Source organism: Platichthys flesus, chromosome 4 (assembly GCF_949316205.1).
Source record: "Platichthys flesus chromosome 4, fPlaFle2.1, whole genome shotgun sequence".
Lineage (NCBI taxonomy): Eukaryota > Metazoa > Chordata > Actinopteri > Pleuronectiformes > Pleuronectidae > Platichthys > Platichthys flesus.
The window spans coordinates 18307650-18328972 of NC_084948.1; the positions used below are offsets into that span (position 1 = coordinate 18307650).

The window sequence follows — 21323 nt, forward strand, 5'->3', positions numbered from 1 at the left end:
CTGCATGGCGTGACATCGCAGGCCACACCTGGCCACATCTGGACCGGGGAGGGCAGGCCTGCTCTGACCCCGGCCCATCTGGAGCTGAAGCACTCAGACACAGCGAGGAGTTGCGTAAATAACACTCACATATGTACAGTGTGTTCTCCATGGCGAACAGGCATGCACGTCTACACCAAAGGGCAAACACACGCCCTTGTACATGTGCGTCTCCATGTGTGTATTTCAATGCGGGAAGGGGAAAAAAATGCATGTTATGTCCTGTAATCGCATACATACGCAGAGAGACTCCACATGCAGCTGGTCCGTGTTGCCATCTCATGAGTTGTGAGCCTGCGTTTTTATTTTATGTATGAAGGAGACTTGTGTTTTATTACACATGTCTCAGGGAGAAATATGAGCAGGTGCTGCAGCTGTGTGACGGGCATTTCAACCTCCCAGAAGATTCCACTAACAGCACTAGACAAGATATTCCAGAGCATCCCTCAGTGTCCACCCAGCGATGCAAAATCATCTGTGCTGTAGGGTTTTGTGTGTCAGACGGTGCAGGTTAGAGGAGCGGTGGTGGACTTGCGAAAGGCTGAAGATTTAACATTGATTTTTAACTTGTATGTCTTCTCCAGATAATGAATCCAGAAATCTCTTGTGTGTCTGCACATGGTTCGAATAGCTCATCAATCGTTTATCTCCGCGACTTCACACTTGGCACGTGTATTATTTAGGGCCCAAAGAAATGTAGTGTTGACTTTGGTGTGATTTGGGAATTTGATATGTTCACTATTAGTAAGATTTGAATAAACAGGTGACCAGTGCTCTGTGGCAGCGGTGGCTAGGACTTTTAGGTGAAGTGGTTGATCACGACAACAGCCTGGTCACAACAACTGATTCTCCAGTTTGGCACTTTGCATAGTTAGTCAAGTTTCATTGAAACTTGAACAAACAGGGGAATGTGTTATTTATTTCGTTTCAAAATATGTGCGCGTAAAACCCACGCTTACAAAACCATACTCACAAACCACCATTTGACTGGCTAACGAGCTAACTGTTTAACAGTGTGTTATTGCTTCATCATACAGAAGTTCATGCTAGGAAGTTTCGAGATTCTGATTTTTTGAAACAACTCTTTGGTTCTGACTAAGGGACACAAGAGTAATTGTAAAGAGACGTACTTTCCATTGTTTGACATCTTCTTAAACTTGTTCTTGTTCTCGCTCTTTTACTTATTTCTCTTCTTCTCTTTCTACTACCTCTTCTTCTTCTTCTTCTTCTTCTTCTTCTTCTTCTTCATACCTCCCCCTATTTTGTGTAGTGAGTTTGTAGAATCATGGTATTGGATGAGTTGATTATTAATAAGTCTATAAAGAGAAAAAGACTGACTACAGTAAATCATATCAAAAGCTGCACATCTCTTGAACTACCTCTCTGTCACCATCTACCATGTCCATGAATCTATTTCAGGAGGATTTCTGTTCATATACACATACATTCCTTCAGTCAGGCTTGTGGCCTTGGTGCTCCGCAGCCACCAGTTGACTCTGAATGACTCCCACTCAAACCACATCCCAGACTTAGTCTGTGTTTCCCTCACTCTTGTATAAATTCAAATTTTTTGGTCACCATACATTCCCGTCTTTCCTCTCCTTTAACTGTGGTTCTCTCTCCACACATTCCTTTGCTTTATGTCTTTCTAATTTTATAGCCCGTGCCTGAGTTCGGCCGTAGCCCGTCTACAATCTTTGCACAAGCCCTCTGGCATCTGCACAAACCTCTCCCACCCATCCTTATCCTTCTATAAACTGTTTGCATGCAGCGCTGTTGGTTGTCATGAGCACGGCCTCGACCGAGGGGTGAGCGGCAGGTGTTCCTGTTTGGGTTTGATGTCGCGTTTCTTATTTTTAGTCTCGTGGAGAGCTCTGCTGCCTGTGGGCTGAGTGGGTCACTCTTCTATTTGTTTATTTATTACAAACGGCCAATCACCAGGGGAGGTTTGTGTCAACACGGAGGGGCAGCTTCCTGTTATTACTGACCACACACACGTATGCATATACAAACCTGTAATGTATGTCATCATGTGCATCTGTCTTATGGAAATGTGTAGTGGTGAACAGACCCTCTTGTCTGCCTGTCCGTTCATTTCACATGTTTTCATGCTTTGTCTTCTCAGCAGTGTCACTGCAGCTCAAGCTGAACGACAGTTTTTATTTGTTTGGTTTGATAGACTGGACTTTAATGATGAACAGGAAGTTATGTAATTCATTTCACCACCATTTGTTAATGAACCAAGGTCTCACTGAACTTCTTCTTTCAGAACATCAAAAGCAAGGCCCTTTTCCTTAAGCACAATTTTTTTTTCAAATAAATGATGGATAATTTTCATTTGGCTGCATGTTGTTGATTCAGGCTCCTGGTTTTGTAAATATTGGATCACTGTCACACTGCCATGACTAACTGGGACACCAGAATGTGCCATTGTTATTCTAAAGTCATCATGATAATACTGCCAGCAAAATGAATCTACTTGTCATTCAAACATTATAGGATCGGAGGAGAAGACTACAAGCTGTCCAGCGAGCTGCTTCCACCTTTTTTTCTATTTTTATTGTTTCTATTGCTGTCTCAACTTTCTGAATTTGGTCTGAAACTCCAAACTATCAAACTTTTTTCTGGGCCCTCAAATTCTGTAGAAACGCTTTTGATTAGATGAAATACATGAAGCTTCAGCGCCACTAATCAGACAAAAAATGGCGGCTAAGACGTCAGATCTGTGTTTAATCATGTGGATGAAAATTTATGACAGATACTGATACATCATCCATGTTGTTACATGCAGCAAAAGAAGGGACCAGTGCTGATCAAGTTGATAGGTGTTAAACTGTATACGACCCTCTCAGAGAAGTGTCTGTGCTGGAGAAGTCTGGCATCTGTGTTTTCTGTTTTCTAAAATAAACACTTACCACGTTTAACAGCTCCTCAATGTTCTCACAATGCCAAAGGTACTCACCAGTCCCAGACACAGTAGAAAACAGATGTAATGTGTGTGAGTGTGTGTGTGTGTGAGTGGTTGTGTGTGTGTGTGTGTGTGAGAGAGCACTGAATGAAGAATGAATGAATTAGTACAGCAACAGTAGTAGTTTCTGGAGCATGTAGGTGGGCGTTTGAATGAAAGACAAGTCTGTCCCTGTTAAATGTCCTTGAGTAAGATAATGAATGCCTACCAGTTTATATGATGCTCTCTCTCTCTCTCTCTCTCTCTCTCTCTCTCTCTCACATACACACACACACACGCATCCACACGTGCACAGGGTCCATATCTGCCTCTTCAATGACCTTGTATTTAGCATCTGCAAACACGATATGACTGAGATGTGGAGGAGGAGTGCTGCCACGAGACTTCCTGTTTCCATTTGATTTTCATTCCGTGTTTGATTTACGTTTATGGAGATTTACTTTGTGTTTGCTCTCATATCCACGGTTAATGATTTACTGTGATGCTCTTGTGACATATCAGTGATTCTCTGTTGTATCGTTAGTCCTGTTCCCTTTCATAAGCTTGCAGTGTTTTGCCTTCCAAAATAGTAGCTGTCACACTTTTAGTGGTGTGTTATAGAGTATACCAATGGGATTAATTACATTGATCACATTTCCTGATTGATGGTTTTTTATATAATGGTTGGTTGGCTAGTCGGTTGGTCGGTTGGCAGGTCAATTGGCTGGTTGGCTGGCTGGTGTGTTTAGTTCTGTTCTGAATTATCCATGTTTCTCCTGGTAATCATGATCAATGGGTTATTGCATTACATAAAAGGTCTCAGGAAGTTCTATTTACCCACTGCTTCTGTGATGAAGCCATCTATGGCCCCAACAGGTTGGTTGCCAGCATTACATACATTACATACGCCTAACCAATTCAAAAGATCACTGATACTCTCTGTCGGAGGCTCAAAAGGTCTGAAGTACAAATGTGCTTTTATTCTAAGGTTTTGGGGTTATGGTCTTGTGTATTTCTTTTGAAAGGTTACATTTCAGTGACTTGGGGCAAGAGAGGGCTTAAGATGATGGCATCCCACACACACAAACACACACACACACACACACACACACACACACACGCACACGCACACACACACACACACTCACGTACACATACACACACACACACGCACGCATGCACGCACACACACACACACAGACACACACTTATTCCAAACTCTCCAGAAACAATGACCTCAGGATGGAGGAATGAAATCTTATCGCTGCAAAAACTCCTCAAGAATTCCTCGCTGGTGAATGAAAAGTGTCAGACCCTGTTTGTGTTACTGTGTCTGTGTATAGTCTGTCAGTATGCGTGTGTCTGTGTGTGTGGGTCTGTCTCTGTCCACACTCATTTTATTTCAGTTATGTGGATTCCTTCATGTGAACACCTACTGAAATCCCGTCTGTCTCTCTCTCCTTTTGTTGCTTCTCTCCATTTTTTTCTTCTGGTGTGTCATTTCCCCCTAAGGCCCACTCAAGTGGGTTCAATACCAGCAGAGAGGGTCTGAGTATTTACTGGAATCATCCAAACACTTTTCTCATCAAGTTGTTGTTTCTCTTACTTCTGCACTTAATTCTTACTGGATGGGCTCCAGCAGATATACACTATCTGTTTATATTTATCATCAGGCTGGTTTAACCTCATTACTACAAACTACAATGTTTGACAGAGCAAATAAAACAGTGTGGTGACCTATTTTTGTTGTGGTTACAATTTGGAGTTGACGTGCGCACCTTAATCTTTAGGTGCACATGCATCAGCACAACATTAGGTAAAGGGCATGTGAGTAAATATTGTACAGAAAGTGTGAGTAAAGTAAATGTCCATTTATGTAAGTACAATATAATGTACCAGTTATGTAATATGGAGTATAAATAAAACTTTGTACACCTGATTCAGCAGCAGTGGTATTTTAAGCATGAAGACTGAAAACTGATTCCTGATAACAATATAGTGTTGTATCATCATTAGTATATAAAGATAGTTGAAAGTGGCCATTTGTTGACCCTCATTGTTCTAACTGAATGAAGCAAGCCAAGAAAGGTCGGCTGTAGCTGTATTTCTCCTGTCTTTTTTAAATCATGCTGATGCTTCTAACAGGTGTGAGATGCAAAAAATACACAACACACATAGAAGACAATGACAAAGACCTTCAAGAGAGTCAGTGGTGATAGGAGCGATGTAACAGAATCATGTGATCTCTGCGTCAGAATTATTTCCTGACACCTCCCCCTCCTGAGAGATGAGTTGCTGTTGTGAACACGTTTGTGCAAAGAACAGGCAAACTGCTGAGAAAATCCAGACTCAATTTTGTAGAGATCCTCTGCAAGAAAAATGTCGGAAATCAGCTTAACTTAACTGACCAGGTTAAGTCATTGATGAAAACAAGTGCAGCGTTTCACTTTAAAAAAAAAGAGGAATCCAAACTTGTTGTAAACAGGATGCGCGACAAACTGTTCACAAAGTTTCATAGTTGCACAGCGAAGGCACTGCAGTAATGAGTCATTACACAGACACAATGAAGGTAGATGGGAGGTCGTCACAGAAATGACTCTGTAGCACTTGATATTTATCATTCAGCCCGGTTCCCGGTGAGCCATCGATCACGTTAAGTGTTTGAACATCAATCTCTACTTATTCTGGACTGTGGAGCTTTGCTCTCATGACTCACTCTGCTCCGTGACGTGCTCTTCTCAGGAAAGTTTGATTTTGGAACAAGACGACAGACGACCAAGTCATTAAGCTCATTGTTTCCATAGGTTATCCAGACAACACTGTTCATCAGTGTCCCTTCAGTGTTTTTCATTATAAGATATGCCAGCAAGCATTGTTATTTTAAGTTTTCTTTTACTTCACTACACTACACAACCAAACCATGACATGCTCACAGTTCTCTACCTTTCACATTGATGTCTTTTTTAGATGTTTTCAGCTGCTGCAACAGTGTTTACAGGTTGAGTACTTAATTACCTTTTAGAAAATGTAAAATATAAAGAGCCAGACTGGTTTATTAAGTTACGCTAGATTTTTTAAAACAATATAAAAAAATGTCACAATTGAATTTTAGGTCTTTAAAAACCTTGTCAGAAAAACATTTGAATATATATCAGTGGAAGAAGATCGACCTTAAATGACAGAAACTGTCTTTCTTTGTCTTGTATTTTGACTTTTTAGTTTGGCCCATATCCCATCCACTACCGTGGAGGAGCTGGGATTTATGAGCTATACTGCAGCCGGCCACCAGGGCATGACTCAGATGTTTGGGCTTTGCTTTAGGGGAACCGTCATGTCATCCATCTCTCTATGTAACTACAGTCTATGGTACCCACACACAAAGGCTGCAAATCTCTCTTCTTAAAGAAATTAATATGATATTGTGTCAACAATATGAGGAACGGTAAAAACTTAAAAATATGTTCCACACTTTAATCACACACTGAGCCGCTGCAACTCCAAAGTGTTAAACTCAAAGTCAGAGCTATTAAAACGACAAAGTCAGAATGTGTATGTGTGTGTGTGTGTGTGTGTGTGTGTGTGTGTTTGTGTGTATGTGTGTGTTACAGCTGTTACTCTATTGCTAAGAAGCCAAGTCACCTTTCTATTTAGCTTTTCTGCTCTTCCTTCCACCACCACTGAATGACTGATGGCCATGTTGATAAATGAGTAGTTATGTGCGACAGCTTGCTGAAAGAGGAAAAAGAAGGATAGAGGTAGCCCCCCCTCCTGACGAGGCCTCTCTCTCTCTCTCTCGCTCTCTCTGTGTCCATGGAGGGACGGAGCGGTATGGAGGTGGGAACACTGGGATGCAGGATGAATGGACGGATGGCTTATTAAGAAGGCGGTGAGGTATTACTTTAAAAGTTTCTCTCCACCCCCGTCGGAAGTCAGCGGGACAGGCGGTCGACGGCTTTTCCAGAGGATGGGAAACCTGGAGGTTGGAATTACTGCTCATTTGGAGAAGGCACGAAGTGAAGCCGGAGCTGCGGCTCAGCTATGATGTCTAAACCCCGAGTAGCCACAGACCTTTTTTTTATCCCATTCTACACACCAAAGGCTCATACATTTAAGGGCCATGCCGGTGATTCTTTCATGTTCAAGCCAATTAAACCCCATAACATACAGTTTTACTGAACTATGTAGCTTTGCAGGTTGGAAAAGTAATTACTTTGAAGCTGTATTGTTGTAAAAGTTGGTGAAATATTCAAAAACACACATTTAAATTATTCTTGTGAACAACTGCCAGGCACAGGACTTCCAGTGGTTTCCCACTTCCTCCTCTTCTCTCCTGAACCTATCGGCCTCGGGCTCTGTAGCTCCACTTTAAGTATGAGGATATGAGCGCCCTATCTTCTCATCTAACTCACTGCAACAAGGCAAACAAGCAGATTTACCACCGTATCATACTGTATCTGCAATAATAAGGTGAACGTGGGCCGGAGACAGTGTGCCCTGAGATATCCCCTTTCAGCACTGGCTCGAGAACAAAAGTCGAATCTGCGGTGAGACTCAACTTACCTCACAGAACAAACTCTCCTTTCATTTCAACCTGTCCTAAGAGGGGTCAAAGGTCATGGACAACTAAATGTGCAGGACATCAGAGGGGTATACTCAAGGCACGAGTCGTAACCTGGTCCTGCTGACACACGCAAAGCTCCATACTGGCCCCACTACCCGCTATTATCTCTATGATGTCAAATCCGGACCTGCCTGGATACGTTAACATATGACATGCGACCTGACTCGTCCTTACTCTCTTGTTTAAGTGGTTGAGTCATCCATCCATCCATCAATCTGTACAGATTTTCCTTTGATGGTTGTGGGGGAGCTGGAGCCAACCCCAGCTGGCATTGGCCAAGAGGTGGACAGGTTGTCACCGCATAAAAGGGCCAATACAATCATTCACACTGACATCCACACCTATGGTCACTTTAGTGTCTATGATCAACCTGGCCCCAACCTGTATGTCTTTGGACTGTGGGAGGAAGCTGGGGTACCTGGAGGAAACCTACACACACACACACACGGGGAGAAAATGCAAAGTTCACACAGAAAGACCCCGGCTGAACGAGGAACCTTCACGCTGTGAGAGAGTTGCTGTGGTTGAGTTGTGTTCTTGGAAAAGTCTTTGTTAATCGTCGCAGCACCTGGGCTTAACTTTTGGCATTCTAAAGTAAATACATTCATTTACTTTTTACAAGCAACAAAGCCACTGACAACACCTTCATTTTCATCCATTTTAATGCACGAGCTAGTTCAGGCTTAGGAGAACTTTGGTTGAGCAGAAGTGAAGGTGTCGAAGGTGGTGTTGCTGTCGTAGGCTTTCACAATAAAACAATCCTTGCAGCTGAAGTGGTGCAGGACTCAGGGACTCACAATGGATGTTTCCTGACATTTTAAACCTCAACACAAAGGCCCACTCCATACTGAGTCAAACTTCCAGGCAGAGTGTTCATCGATGCTAATGTAAAGTTCTCTGTATACTGAGTGCTTTAATGCAGTGGGCACACAGAGCTATCATACAAACCGTCAGTAAAAAGCTTTTCTAACATTATACCTTCATTTCTTTTACTTTTAAACGACTCATTTACTGTGTGTTCTTGAATCTGATATCGGTAATGATAAAAGCCCTTCCCAAAAGTAAGCGTGTGTGTGTGTTGCGAGAGCAGAGGCAGTGCATATTTGTGTGTAAAGTTGCTTTGCACTGGGACAATTACTCAGCCTCAGGATGAATGAGGTCTGTGGATGAGGTTTTTTGTGTGTTTGTACGAGAGTGAATGGGAAGAGCAAGTGGAGGGGACAGATAGGAGGAGCAGGGGGACGTGGGCGAGTGATTCTCCAGATGAGATCTAATATGTGAGACGATGCATCCTAAGGAGACGTTTTCTCATGGGCCCAGCCCATGAATACAAATTCACCCCGCCACCCGCTCTGCACTGGAAGGACGGATGCACCTTGCCTCAACCCGTAGTGGAGAAGTACAGCCTGCGTTTTCCTTTTTTTTCTTCTTACCTCGACGTCGACTTCCATCCAATCACAAAACTCAACTGTTGTGACTTCATGGCAGCTGTTATGAGTCACCCATTCATACCTTTGTCTTGTAACTGAATCCGTTTGCTCTTATTCAGAGTCATGGGGCCTCGTATTTATAATGATGGCGATGCGAGTGTCTGCGAGCATGTTGGCCAGAACATAAAATGGTCCCAATGAAAAGCAGCAGGTGAGTTTGTCAAAGGATGAAATGTGGAAAATAATCAGTCTGCTTCTGTTGTCTGACCTCAGGTTTATCTGGACCTGTGTGTGTGTGAGTGTGTACAGAAGGTGTAAGGGCATGTGTGCATATGTCTTTGATTAACTACTCCTGTGTTTTGGTTTCATTTTAGTATGTGTGCATGTGCATGTGTGTGTAAGTGTGTGTGTGTTTTCATTTGAGTGTAAAGGCAGGTAAGCATATGTCTTTGATGACATGCTTGTGTGTTTGCTTGTGTGTGTGTGTGTGTGTGTTTGTGTGTGTATGTGTTTGTGTGTGTGTGTGTTTGTGTGTTTTCATTTGAGTGTAAAGCAAGTATGCATATGTCTTTGATGACACGCTTGTGTGTTTGCTTGTGTGTGTGTGTGTGTGTGTGTGTGTGTGTGTGTGTGTGTGTGTGTGTGTGTGCGAACAGCCTGTGAATGAACTGGGACCGGTCTTAGTGACATCACTATTTGGGAGGATCTGAGTGGCCAAGAAAGTCAATTAGACTTAAACTGAGTTTACCAGCTGGCCGCTTAATGGCATCGGGAAAAAAATCCCCAAAAGGTGTGTGTGATTGTGTGTGTGTGTGTGTGGGTGGATGTGTGTGGGAGAGAGGGCGAGAAAGAGAGAGAGGAAAAGGGGAGGAGATACAAAAGGGAGGAACTGAGTGGAGAGGAAGGGAGACTCGTAGTAAGGCTGTGTAGGAACAAGAGGGAGTTGTTGCCAGTGATACAGCACAGACAGACTGATAGACACATGGACACAAGTCATCTTCCTCCTGCAGCTTTCATGCACAGCGACAGTGCCAGGGTGTTTTAAACAAGCAAGGGGTGGAAGTGCAGGCGACAGAGAAAGGGAGTTGCCTACGAGCGGGGGTCAGGCGGGCAGGCAGAAGGGAAGCCGGTGGATGTTTTTAAGAGTTGGCTTATCTGACACTGACAACAGGATGAGAAGCTGAGCGAGGGGAGGGAAACATGGAGCGAGCAGCATTACCTACAGGCCATCTAAATAGGAGGCATAGGAGAGACAGACACTGGCTCTAAGTGAAGAAAAAGAAAACGAGAGAAGGCAAAATTAGAGGTAAAGAGTCCACTTTGTCCATTCTGTCCAAAGGAGCGGGAGCGAGAGCCGAGGGATCGTAACACTGGAGCTCAAGGATAAACCATGGACTCTGCATACATCCCACCACACCTGGACGTGAGTACTACATGCCTCTCCACATAGTCACACACACACACAAACACACACACACACACACACACATGCACACATGTCTGTCAAGCCACAGGCCACAGGAACAGCACTGCTGAACCCATTAGTTACTCTTGGGAAAAACACACACACACTATTACACATGCAACACACTGCTGGCACAGTGTGTTGCTCAATCAAAATCTTGTCCGGTAAGCAACTTGTCCAAGAATAATGTGCCCATTATGAGTTCAAAGAGCAAAACGTAACTCACCACCTCTGCAACATACACAGTCTGAACTGGCCGTCAGTCGTCACACTCTGCAGCTTTTAATGTGAAAAGCAGAGGTGTGTTTTTGTTCTGTATTTCACATGGGTTCAGCTGTCAGACGCACAACGAGAGCAGTCTCTGCAGCCTTCGGGAGTCACGGGGTGGATATCTCAGTATTTCCACCGATGCCTCTGCAGCGATGTGCCTCAGCGGGGGTGGGGGTGGGGGGGGTACGGGACTCCTGTTAACCACAATGCACTTGTGACACCCAGAGACCTCCGGGCGTCCCTGGCTCAGGCAATACGACTTTGAAGGAGATGAGTTTTGAAGACATGGAGACCTGTTGATGCTCAGCTCAAAAAGACTAAAGCCAAAATATAAGCCTGTGCATGTTTTTGTGTGCGTGTGTTTGTGTGTGTCTGTGTGTGTGTGTTTGAGATACCAGTTGGGCAGTTGTGTAGTTTGACCAGGAAAGAACAAGATTTTATCAATAGTTGAATATCCACCAAACCAAACCAGTGTGTGTCTGTGTCTGTGTGTGTGTTTGTGTGTGTGTGTGTGTGTGTGTGTGTGTGTGTGCGTGTGTGCGTGTGTGTCTGTGTCTGTGTCTGTGTGTGTGTGTGAGTGTGTGTGTGTGTGTGTGAGTGCGTGTGTGTGTGCATGCGTGAGTGTGTGTGGTCCAGGTTCTACAGATTTTGTAGGGATCTATCTGTGTTTACACAGTCACATTTTGGGTACTTGTGTTCCTAATGGACACAAAAAGTAAGTCGCTACAACGTAAATCATTAAGTTTGAAGGTGAGGACGTATTATAGGATTAGGTTTAGGTTGGAGTCTCCCACCTTAGATAAACCCACAAAGTTACAGTTTTACAGAGTGCAGCAATAAAGACAGAGCGATCCACCAGTCTCTCTCTCTCTCTCTCTCTCTCTCTCTCTCTTTCTCTCTGTCTCTCTCTCTCTCTCTCTCTCTCTCTCTCTTTCTCTCTCTCTCTCCCTCTCTCTCTGTCTCTCTATCGCGCGCTCTCTCTCTTTGTGTGTGTGTGTGTGTGTGTCTAAATGTATTTCCAACTGCTGTCACGTATTAACAACCAAATTTCTCCATAGTTATACATCTTGGCTTGTGTTTTTGCGTACGTGTTGGTGCCGCCCAGCTGTTAACCCAGTAGTGTTCTTATCGTGTTTGTGTGTGTGTGTGTGTGTGTGTGTGTTTGACGTCTGTGTCATTAGCCAGCTAATCGGTCCAGCTGGGATGAATTAAAGTGCGGTTCTAATAGAGTCCAATAAAACCACACAGCAGCGTATACCTCGAATACTGTTCTAATGATTTCATCTGTCACGCCTCAGAAAGCAGAATTACAACTCCCCTCGCAACTGTGTTGGACCACCTCTCACCTCACCCCCATTAAATGTTAGGTCCGCAGCTCAAAGTGGTGCGTTAATGACTAGTTAAACATGTGGAATATTATGCAGTCATAACCCCACATTTGATTATACTATAGCAAGCATGCTCATTCTATTTAACAGTGTGAGGGTCACCGTGGAAAAAGAGCCGCACTGAGCACATGTATCCATTGAAGTGTTCTCAGGTGGGGACGTGCATGCTGTGCATCACATTCAGGTTCCTGAGGTTGTCTAACATGACATAGCTGTTAGGTACCCGAGTAAGCTCAGAGCAAAAAAATTAACCCTGTGGCATAAACGCTGCAAGTATCATGTTCTGAAAGAATGGGAGACGGCAGCACAGAAAAATGAGAGCTGGACGGGGTGAGGGAGAAATCAGCGAGAGCAAGAGGAGGAATTTGGGAAAAGAAACACGGGAAGAACAACAGGAAGGGAAAGTTGAGGGACCAGGCATAACACGAAGACAGCGGCGGTGGATAAATCAGCCGGCTGCGGTGACACTCCGGCCCTCTGGCCCCGACAGCAGTCGGCCGCACTCTTCCGCAAAAACACCATTCATTTAAGGCATAGGAAAAAAGGGCAACGTTTATGCGGGGAGGAGGGAAGGGGGAGAGAGGGAATGGGAAGGTGATGCAGAGAAGCACAAAAACACTTAGCGTATGACAACATGGAGGAAAGAGCGATGGGACAAAGTTCAAGGAATGCAAAGAGGAAGGAGGAAGAGGAAAGCGAGCAGGGTTTGAAATAAACAGATAAAAAGAGGGGCAGAGAGAGGAGCGTGACAGAAGACATCAGAGGTCGGAGGTTTTAATCAGCGAGACCAGAAGGACACGAGGCAGGCCGGCGACGACACCCGCCCGCCACCCGCCAGGGTCACGCCACTGTCTGCTCGGGAGGTCAGGTCACATCCAATATGTCTAATAGGCTGAGCTGCATGTTTGCGCGACGAAAAAAAAAAGAAATATGCTGCTGCTGAGCCTCAACCCTTCATCCCACCTTTATCCCTGATCCATTCATCATTCAGCTCTCCTCCTTTCACCCACGAGAACATTTCATTAGTCTGTGTTCATGCCAGATTCTTAAAAGAGATGAAAATATTTGTTTAAAGTCTGAGCTAAAAGGAGGAACTGGGGGAGTTGTAATCATAAAAAAATTCTGTTTTTCTGGCTAACTGGAATGAAGCGATCTCGGGTGGAGGGGGGGGGGCACCATGACGCACATGACGCACATGACGCATGAAGATGCTAAGTTGGGCCTGGATAGTCTTTGCCTGGTTTAAATTAGATAGAAGCATTCAAAACACAAACGACCAGGGAGAAGAGAGAGAGGCTGCATGTGTGTCACAGAGATGTAGGGCGAGCTGGCCTCGGTTCCTCTCTCTCTCTCTCGCGCTCTCCCTCTTTGCGTCAATGATCCTCCGCCTCGGTCGCCCATGCTGAGGCACACCCTGTGCTGAGTGACGACCTTGTTGTGTGAACCTTTGAACCTCGGAGACACCTGGGTGGTTTTTTTCTAGGCGAGGAAAGTACAGGAGAGGGGTGGTGTTGTTGTCCTTAATCTGTTTACAAGCCTCCGCACTATACGGGAGAGGCCGTCCTGCACAGTGTCTAATCTGTAATTGTCCTCCAACGCGTTGCCTCAGGTAAAAGCAGCCTTGGGTGTGGCTGCGAGCGTTTAATGGCTAGCTAGCGTCGATCCCACGCTTTGGAGGTGGCTCATTTTCCCAGGGCTGCCCTTTGAACCGCATACCAGATGACCAAGACACACACACACACACACACACGCAATTACACATACACACAATTACACCTGCATAAAAATATATACACCTTCACACCTGTGACCTACTTTTAACCCTTTATTTCAGGCAGAGTGATGAGATAGCCGTCATTACAGTGTCATTATGTGTTCGCTCAGCCATAAACGCCTGTGTTATCTCGCTGCACAGGGCCTAATCAATCCTCTGTCCCTTACAGAGGTGAGATAGAGAGATAGAGAGGAGTGATACGAGAGTGCTTGGACAAGGAAAGAGATCGACGCGAACAAACAGATCGTTTATACTTGTTCCTTCACCAGGGTGACATGATGCCAGTAGAAGTTTAGTTCATTTGCAGGTCAGATTGTCAGGTCAACAGCTTTGACCTTTTCTTTTTTTTGCGTCTCACCTCAACCTCTTCATGTCGAACAGGCCCTTAACTCTAACAGGTTTCTAATTACTGGCTCAGTTATTAACAGCTGCACTACAGAGGTGCAGGGTGTTCGCCAGGTCACAGTGGGAATTGTGTGACCCGTGTCTGTGGTCATGTTCCCGCACTGGGAGGGAGATAAGCTGATCTCTTGCTTTAAGTCAGCAGAAAGGCAAAGTTAGCAGAGTAAAGTTCAGCTAAAGGAAAACCATGCGGGTCAGAATTCATGATGCAGGGACAGAACATGACGATAATTCTGCTCGGAGTGGAATGGGAAATCTTCTTTGTGCCAGGGAATCCATAACACAACAGCACACACTTCTGCATAGAAGAACGCAGATCAAAGAGGAACCGACGTTTGTCCCACAACAGTTGCACATTTTTGCACAAACACACAAATGAGTTGAGCAGTGTGGGATTGCTTTCATTACCACTGAATGCAAAGTAAAGATGATTTTAACTTTCCCAGTACCAGGTCATAATCATCCTGTATTAAATCTGTTTCTCCACACAAAACCTGAAGAATCGTACTTTTTATTTTCACATTTCCTGCAGATTAGATTTTTGACGTGAAACGAGACACTATAATGCACACACTCATCCTAGGGTATATGCAATTATGTAACACCTTTGAAATAACCAACTTTAACTCAGTTTCTTTAACATATGATATTTATTTTGAAATTTAACTTCAACATAATGCATAGACACACTTCAAAGGAAAAAGTTCATCGGATCCAAGCTCATAGTTTTCATTTGATTCATTATTAAGATTTTCCAAAAATTCTGAATACAAACAAATCTGTTTCCTCTGAAGCAAAATAAGTCGTCAGTTCCATTATCTGATAGGAAAAATGTCAATACTCTTTTTCATACCTGATATCAGAATAAAATGACGAATGTTCATATAAATGAACTTATTTTACAGGATAAACAATACAGACAAGATCCTCACATGTGTTTCCATTTTACTTACAAAATATAGAAGAAAAATCACATATTCTATTGTATTTGTGTTTTCTTGTTATTTATAGTTATTTATGATGGGGCTCTAATTTAGATGAAATGAGTTAGAGGAAGTTGTAGAATAGATTTATTTACAGTGTCCAATGATTTGAAGGGGAAGAGAAATATAAAAGTCTAGCTATCTGTCAATGACAGTCCACAGTCCACAGCCCTTGATTCTATCTGTCATATCCAGGACTATGATCTCTTTCACACTCAGGAGGATTAAATCCCAGATAGTGACGTGTTAATTACTCCTGCTGAGGTGTCCTGTGAGATGTATGGGTCTCGGGGGTAAAAGGCCATAAATTAACAGAGAAAAAAAGCAAAAGTAGCACATTTTTACAGCCATGAACAAGCAAGCAACCTCGCATGAATTTGTGGACAGTAAATTTGTTGAACATATGCCACATGAAGGCTGAGGACTAATGAGAAACTAGTGTGTCCAGGAAGGAGAAGACACAAGCATGATATACAGAGTCCCGGAGCATTTGTAGGAGCTATGTCTTTTGCAGATTTCTCAATAAACACTTTAAATTGTGTCATTATATCATATGATTTACATAGATCCTGTATAAAACAGGAACACACAAATTCAAAGGACTTTGAAAAGGGAGAGAAGTGCTGTACAACCTGTCTTCATGAGTTTTCCTTTTTTTTTGTTTGTTCTCTCTACCGTTACATGTCCACACCTGTCCTACAATCATCTCTCTTCATCCCCCTCCCAGGTCCACCATGTTCCCTGCTAACCTCCTGCTCCTCATGGTCCTGCTGCTACCTCAAGCCTCGTCTGGTCGCCAGGGTGGAGACCCCAGCGAGATCGACCATGGCAGGGTGTCCCCAACGCCTTCCCCCTCCTCCCTCCTGGAGCCCAGTCTGGCCCAGACCATCCAGACTCTCCTCCTGAGCCGGCTGGGCCTCCAGTCGCAGCCCGACCCTCGGCCAGGAGCGCCGGTTCCCCGATACCTCCTGGATCTTTACCGCTTCCACCAGCAGCAGTACCATCTAGTGGAGGACCCTACATTCAGCTTCCCGAGCCAGCACATCCAGCAGGCCAACACTGTCCGTAGCTTTCACCACAGTGGTAAGCTCGTCATGACATCATACTGTCAAACAATTTTATTGGATTAAAATATCTGGATCATTGTCTGAATTGAGCTTGGCCTTTGAACTGTTGTTCCAGAGAAACTGTTTACTGTTGTATTCTTTTATCAGCCATAGATGCAGGATAGAGATCTTATTTATGACAGCAGATGCTGTTTGTTGTGACACACTTAACAATCGAAAATCTGAATAAAATCCAGTCCTCTTACATAAGCCAAGTTGTCACAATCACTAAAGTCTTCTTATCAAAGATATGTGCTCACTCTGCATGGACACTTCTGCTCATATATGTATTATCCTCTTACAGGGCCTCCAAAGTCCAAATAACTGTAGTGCAACCAGTTCTTGTAATGTAATGTATCTCCTGTTTTAATTTAATTTAATCAAATATTGCTTTCCAAGACATTTTAGAACATTAAAGGAGCATTATGTGGAGATTAAAAAAACTAAAATGATAAAGCTCTTGCAAATAAATTTGTATGCAAGGTCCGTGTATCAGATTTAGCACAACTGAATGCATGTTGTTGGATAAATAATAGATTTAATGGCTTTAAAGGCTCAAATTGACATTATTGGAAGTTTATATTAGATAATATTGTACCTTGGTTCAGGGAATTCCTTTAAAAATGTACAATAAATCAAAACTAAACTGGGACAATGCTATTGTTATAATGTATAATGCCCTCATCACAGCCAACTTTGCCTTGTCGGTAATCTAGCCTTGATTCTGATACATAAATATAATAAACAATTCACTAGAGATTGGACATAACAATTAGAAGCAGTTAGAGCACTCATTCAAGCATATATGCCAAGGCCGGACCAGGCTTTGGTATCTTAACAAGAAGAAATATAGCTTTTTTGGATCTCCTGTAAAATGAAGTAAATCCAACCCCCACACTGTCTTGTTTCTCTTCATCTTTTTCTTAGAGCATCCTCGAGACAGTTCCGCCACAGACGATCATAAGAGGGTGCCCATTTTCTTCAATGTTTCCTCCATCCCTCAGGATGAGAGAGTGCTCTCTGCTGAGCTACGGCTCCTCCGCAGTGTCAGAGCCTCCCTGGGCCCCGGCCCCCACAGATTGAACCTATACCTCTCTGAGCAACACGAGGAGCCCACCCTGCTGGAGACAAGATTGCTCACCTCTGGCCTCCACAGTCATAAAGCAAGTGGTTTCTGGGAGGCCTTTACCCTAAGTGCGGAGCTCCTCCATGAGGCCCTCTCTCGTAGTGGCAGCCTGGGCTTTCTCCTGGAGGTCAGACCTGAGAACAGCACCTCCTCCTTCCCTGAGCGGAATCTCTCGTCAGCAGCCAGTGAGGAGGAGGCAGAGAAACCCAAAAAGGGCCACCTGAGGGTATGCAGGTCTGTGGGTCAAGACGAGCATAGCTGGGCCCAGGAGAGACCCCTCTTGGTGACTTATAGTCATGACGGGCGTGGAGAGCCTTTGGTCAAACATGGCAGGAGGACGCCTAGTGGCGGCCAAAGGATGAGAGGGAGAAAAGGGACAAAAGAGAGGGCGAGGAGCAGCAGCAAGGGCCGCAGTAGGGACCAAGCCTGGGCAAGGGCCAAAAAAACAGTTTACACAGTGCCGGGTTGGGGGGGTGATAAGGATGGGGTTGGTTGGAGCGAGCGAGGGAGGGTGAAAAGAAATGGCGGGCGTGCCGCAAAACTGAAACGCCTTTCTCGTAACAGATGCCGCCGCCATCCTTTGTACGTAGATTTCAACGACGTGGGCTGGCACAAGTGGATCATCGCACCCAGCGGCTACGACGCCTTCTTCTGCCTGGGAGAGTGCCGCTTCCCCCTGGCCGACCACATGAACTCCTCGAGCCACGCCATGGTGCAAACTCTGGTAAACTCCGTGAATGGAGCAGTGCCGCGGGCCTGCTGCGTCCCCACCTCCCTCAGCCCAATCGCCCTGCTCTACCTGGACCCTCAAGACCGGGTGGTGCTGAAGAATTACCAGGACATGGTGGTGGAGGGCTGCGGCTGCCGGTAGTGGGCTGCAGAGACTCAGCAGGGAGAGTAGGGACATGGACAGACTTGTAATCGAAGGTGAAGATAGAAGCGCGAAAAAAGGCAGATGGTGGAAGAAGATGGTGCAAAAGCCTGATAACTGTAAACAGACTGATAGAGACAAATGTAGCAGCAGGTAGGAGATAATGGATATAGCAGCTAAATCCTCATTATCAGGTGCAAGAAGAAGGTGTCATAGAAAGACGAGGAAGAGAAACGGACACGATCGACCACACAGAGATCAGACGATTAGTCAGAGGAAGAGGAGAAAGAAAAACACAGATAAACTGCCAGGAATGACTCTTCTTCTTTTCCCGTTTAGCAACAATACAGCTGTGTGCACCATCAACCGACAAGCTATTTCTTCTCTCACGAGGAACCAGCGCTTTAACATCAGAAGGTGTCTATTCTATATTCCAGTGTTTGACGCACATCACTCCCACATCAGTGTCTGACAGGCATACGCGTGCATACCTGCAGTGGAGGGCGGACGAGATGACAGACAGAGGCCGTTGTGGAAATGCATTTGAAGCGCTGAGGCAGAGTTTAAACAACTCTGTGTCTTTCTGATGGACTCACTGATGACGAACTGTAATTAGCAATACAACAATGGCACCTGGCATGGCATCTAGACTTTGTGTGACAGCGTTGTTTCTGCAGAATTTGAACCAAGAAGTAAGGGCACAGACTGTAGCTCACAAGCACCCCTACATCACAAGCTATTTAAAACCACAACAATAATGCTGAGGAACTATTATGCTATTTGTTTGAATGTACTACTATCACTATTATTTAAAAAAAGAGACTTTTTTTTTGTACATTTCTTTTGCAGACGTGAAGAAAATCCAAGTGACGGTTGTCTTGTGATTCTACGTAATTCATGAACATGAATGGCAATTCTAACTTAAAAGACACAATATGTATTTAAATAGCAGCAATATGGTGTATTTAATCTTGAAAGTATTTAAGATACCTGCACTCAACAAAGCCTACAGCAAACGGAGAGACCGCGGTTGACAGGAAGTATGGAAGCTTTTCATCCGTACAAATGTTCAGTGTGTTGAATTAACAGTTACTTCAACCTCACCACTTTACCATTGCACATATTTTGGTGTCCAACACATGGTAGCAGGCATCAAAAGCTCAACTAACAAGTCAACTGAAAGCTCTGTGTATTGTAGCTACTGAAGTGTGTAACAGCAGGTGTCTTTGTTAGTTGTGTCTGCATGTGTCAAGATAAAAAAAAAAACGGAAGAGTGATATTGAACCTGGGACTTTAGTGCCTTTCAAACAGGGGCTGTAAACGTGTTCTCTGCTGAGCTTTAGTAAATTGTTTTTTCAGTGTCGCATTTTTCTCTCTCAATGGAAACATTTAAGCAAAAGCTTGTAAAATGTTTGACAATATACCTCTAATAAACAAAGCAAACAGCACCACCTGTCACAAGGTTTTTCCTTTGTGTTTTATCGTCATGAAATGTTCGCAATTCCTTTCTGCAGTGCGCGAAAAAAACACATTCAGTATATTACATATATATTATACATTGTGGATTTATTACTATGAACAATTAAGGAAGTCACATGCAGGAGCGTTTCAAAGGACTTTGGAAGCCCCAGCCAGAAGTGATGAACCTGGGGGGGCCCCAAAATATCCTCACTAGCAAAAAAACGTTTTAGATTTTCAGAATTATAAACATACTTATTGCATTCTGTCCACACATATAAGAGTGTCACAATTTTCTCTCCAAACCCGAATGAGCCTGAGAGAGAATTAGTCGAGCCCGTCCCGAACCCGACAGGCATTTTGTTTTGTGTGCTTGATTCCGGCATGAGCCCGATGTTTTCTCTGATAACAATTAACTGCGGTGTAAAAATTCAAGAAGATAGCTCAGCCAATGTGCAAATAACTAAACCTGAACCTGACTATCATTTCAAAATTACTGTCCAAATCCTGGGGGGTCTTGACAGGTTCCAATAGGTCCAAACAGGTCCAGAGACGTCCCGACAGGCTCTTGCATTTAGACTTTATTGTTACTTGTTGTTGCTGTGGACTAATGTAATCAGCTTTTCACAATGGCCCCATGTAATGGCCCTACTTTGCTGCCTTGCTGCAATGCCCGTCGCCATATGTCCCACATTGAGCACAGATCAGAGCAGGTTTGTTAAAATGATAGTTTATCTGAGGAAGTAGCTTCAATTCCAAACATCGATACAGCTGTGAGTTCGAGATCAAGGTTTAAATGCAGGAGGAAATGTCCTCTCTCCGCTGCACTTCCTCTCTGACAAAACCAGCGAGCCACCGTATCAGTTCACTCCACCGCCCACGAGCCGCGCACACACACTTCCTGATCGCAGATATCTCATGGAGGCAGAGACCGGGAGAGTCAGAGAGAGCAAGAGGAAAGGTAGACGAAAGGATGTGCGGTCATTCCATTGCGATTCCTCTTTCTATGAACGGAGAGGTCAAACCAACTCAGCTGTGTCTTCTGCCTCCACATTCCTGCATTATTGAGAAGTGGACATTGACGTCTAAGCCACCACCACTGCCACCAGATAGACAAGCAGAAGAAAGTCATGATATTACAAGAACAAAGTCATCATTTAAAGGTACAGTGTGTAGAATGTAGAGACACCTAGTGGTAGATTTGCATTTTGCAGCTGAATACCCCTCAACTCACCCTCCCCTTTCAAACTTGAAGATAACCTGTGGTCACCTTCAGAAAAAAAACTCAGAGGGTGTTTAATTTGTCCAGTCTGGGCTACTGTTAAAAACATGGCTGCCTCTGCAGGCATTTCCTCCGCAACAAAAGAGGTAATTTCCTCCAAGTCTTTGGATTCTTGTTTCAGAATAGACTCAATTTTTAGTCCTGATATTTATGATGATGTG

General features: G+C 44.2%; 1 protein-coding gene across 1 annotated transcript; it reads left to right on the top strand.

Moving 5' to 3' along the window:
• Nucleotides 1–9953: 9953 nt before the first annotated feature.
• Nucleotides 9954–19878, top strand: bmp16 (bone morphogenetic protein 16). Its single transcript, XM_062386442.1, has 3 exons — nt 9954–10460; nt 16047–16402; nt 17353–19878. Exons 2-3 carry the CDS (start codon nt 16054–16056, stop codon nt 18420–18422), a joined length of 1419 nt encoding a protein of 472 aa, XP_062242426.1. The 5' UTR covers nt 9954–10460; nt 16047–16053; the 3' UTR covers nt 18423–19878.
• Nucleotides 19879–21323: the final 1445 nt, after the last annotated feature.

Excerpts from the sequence above, each read along its gene's own strand:
- bmp16 (XM_062386442.1), top strand. The coding sequence starts at position 16,054 with ATGTTCCCTGCTAACCTCCTGCTCCTCATGGTCCTGCTGCTACCTCAA. Across the intron at positions 16,403-17,352 it reads CCGTAGCTTTCACCACAGTG|AGCATCCTCGAGACAGTTCC; the intron begins GTAAGCTCGTCA and ends TCTTTTTCTTAG.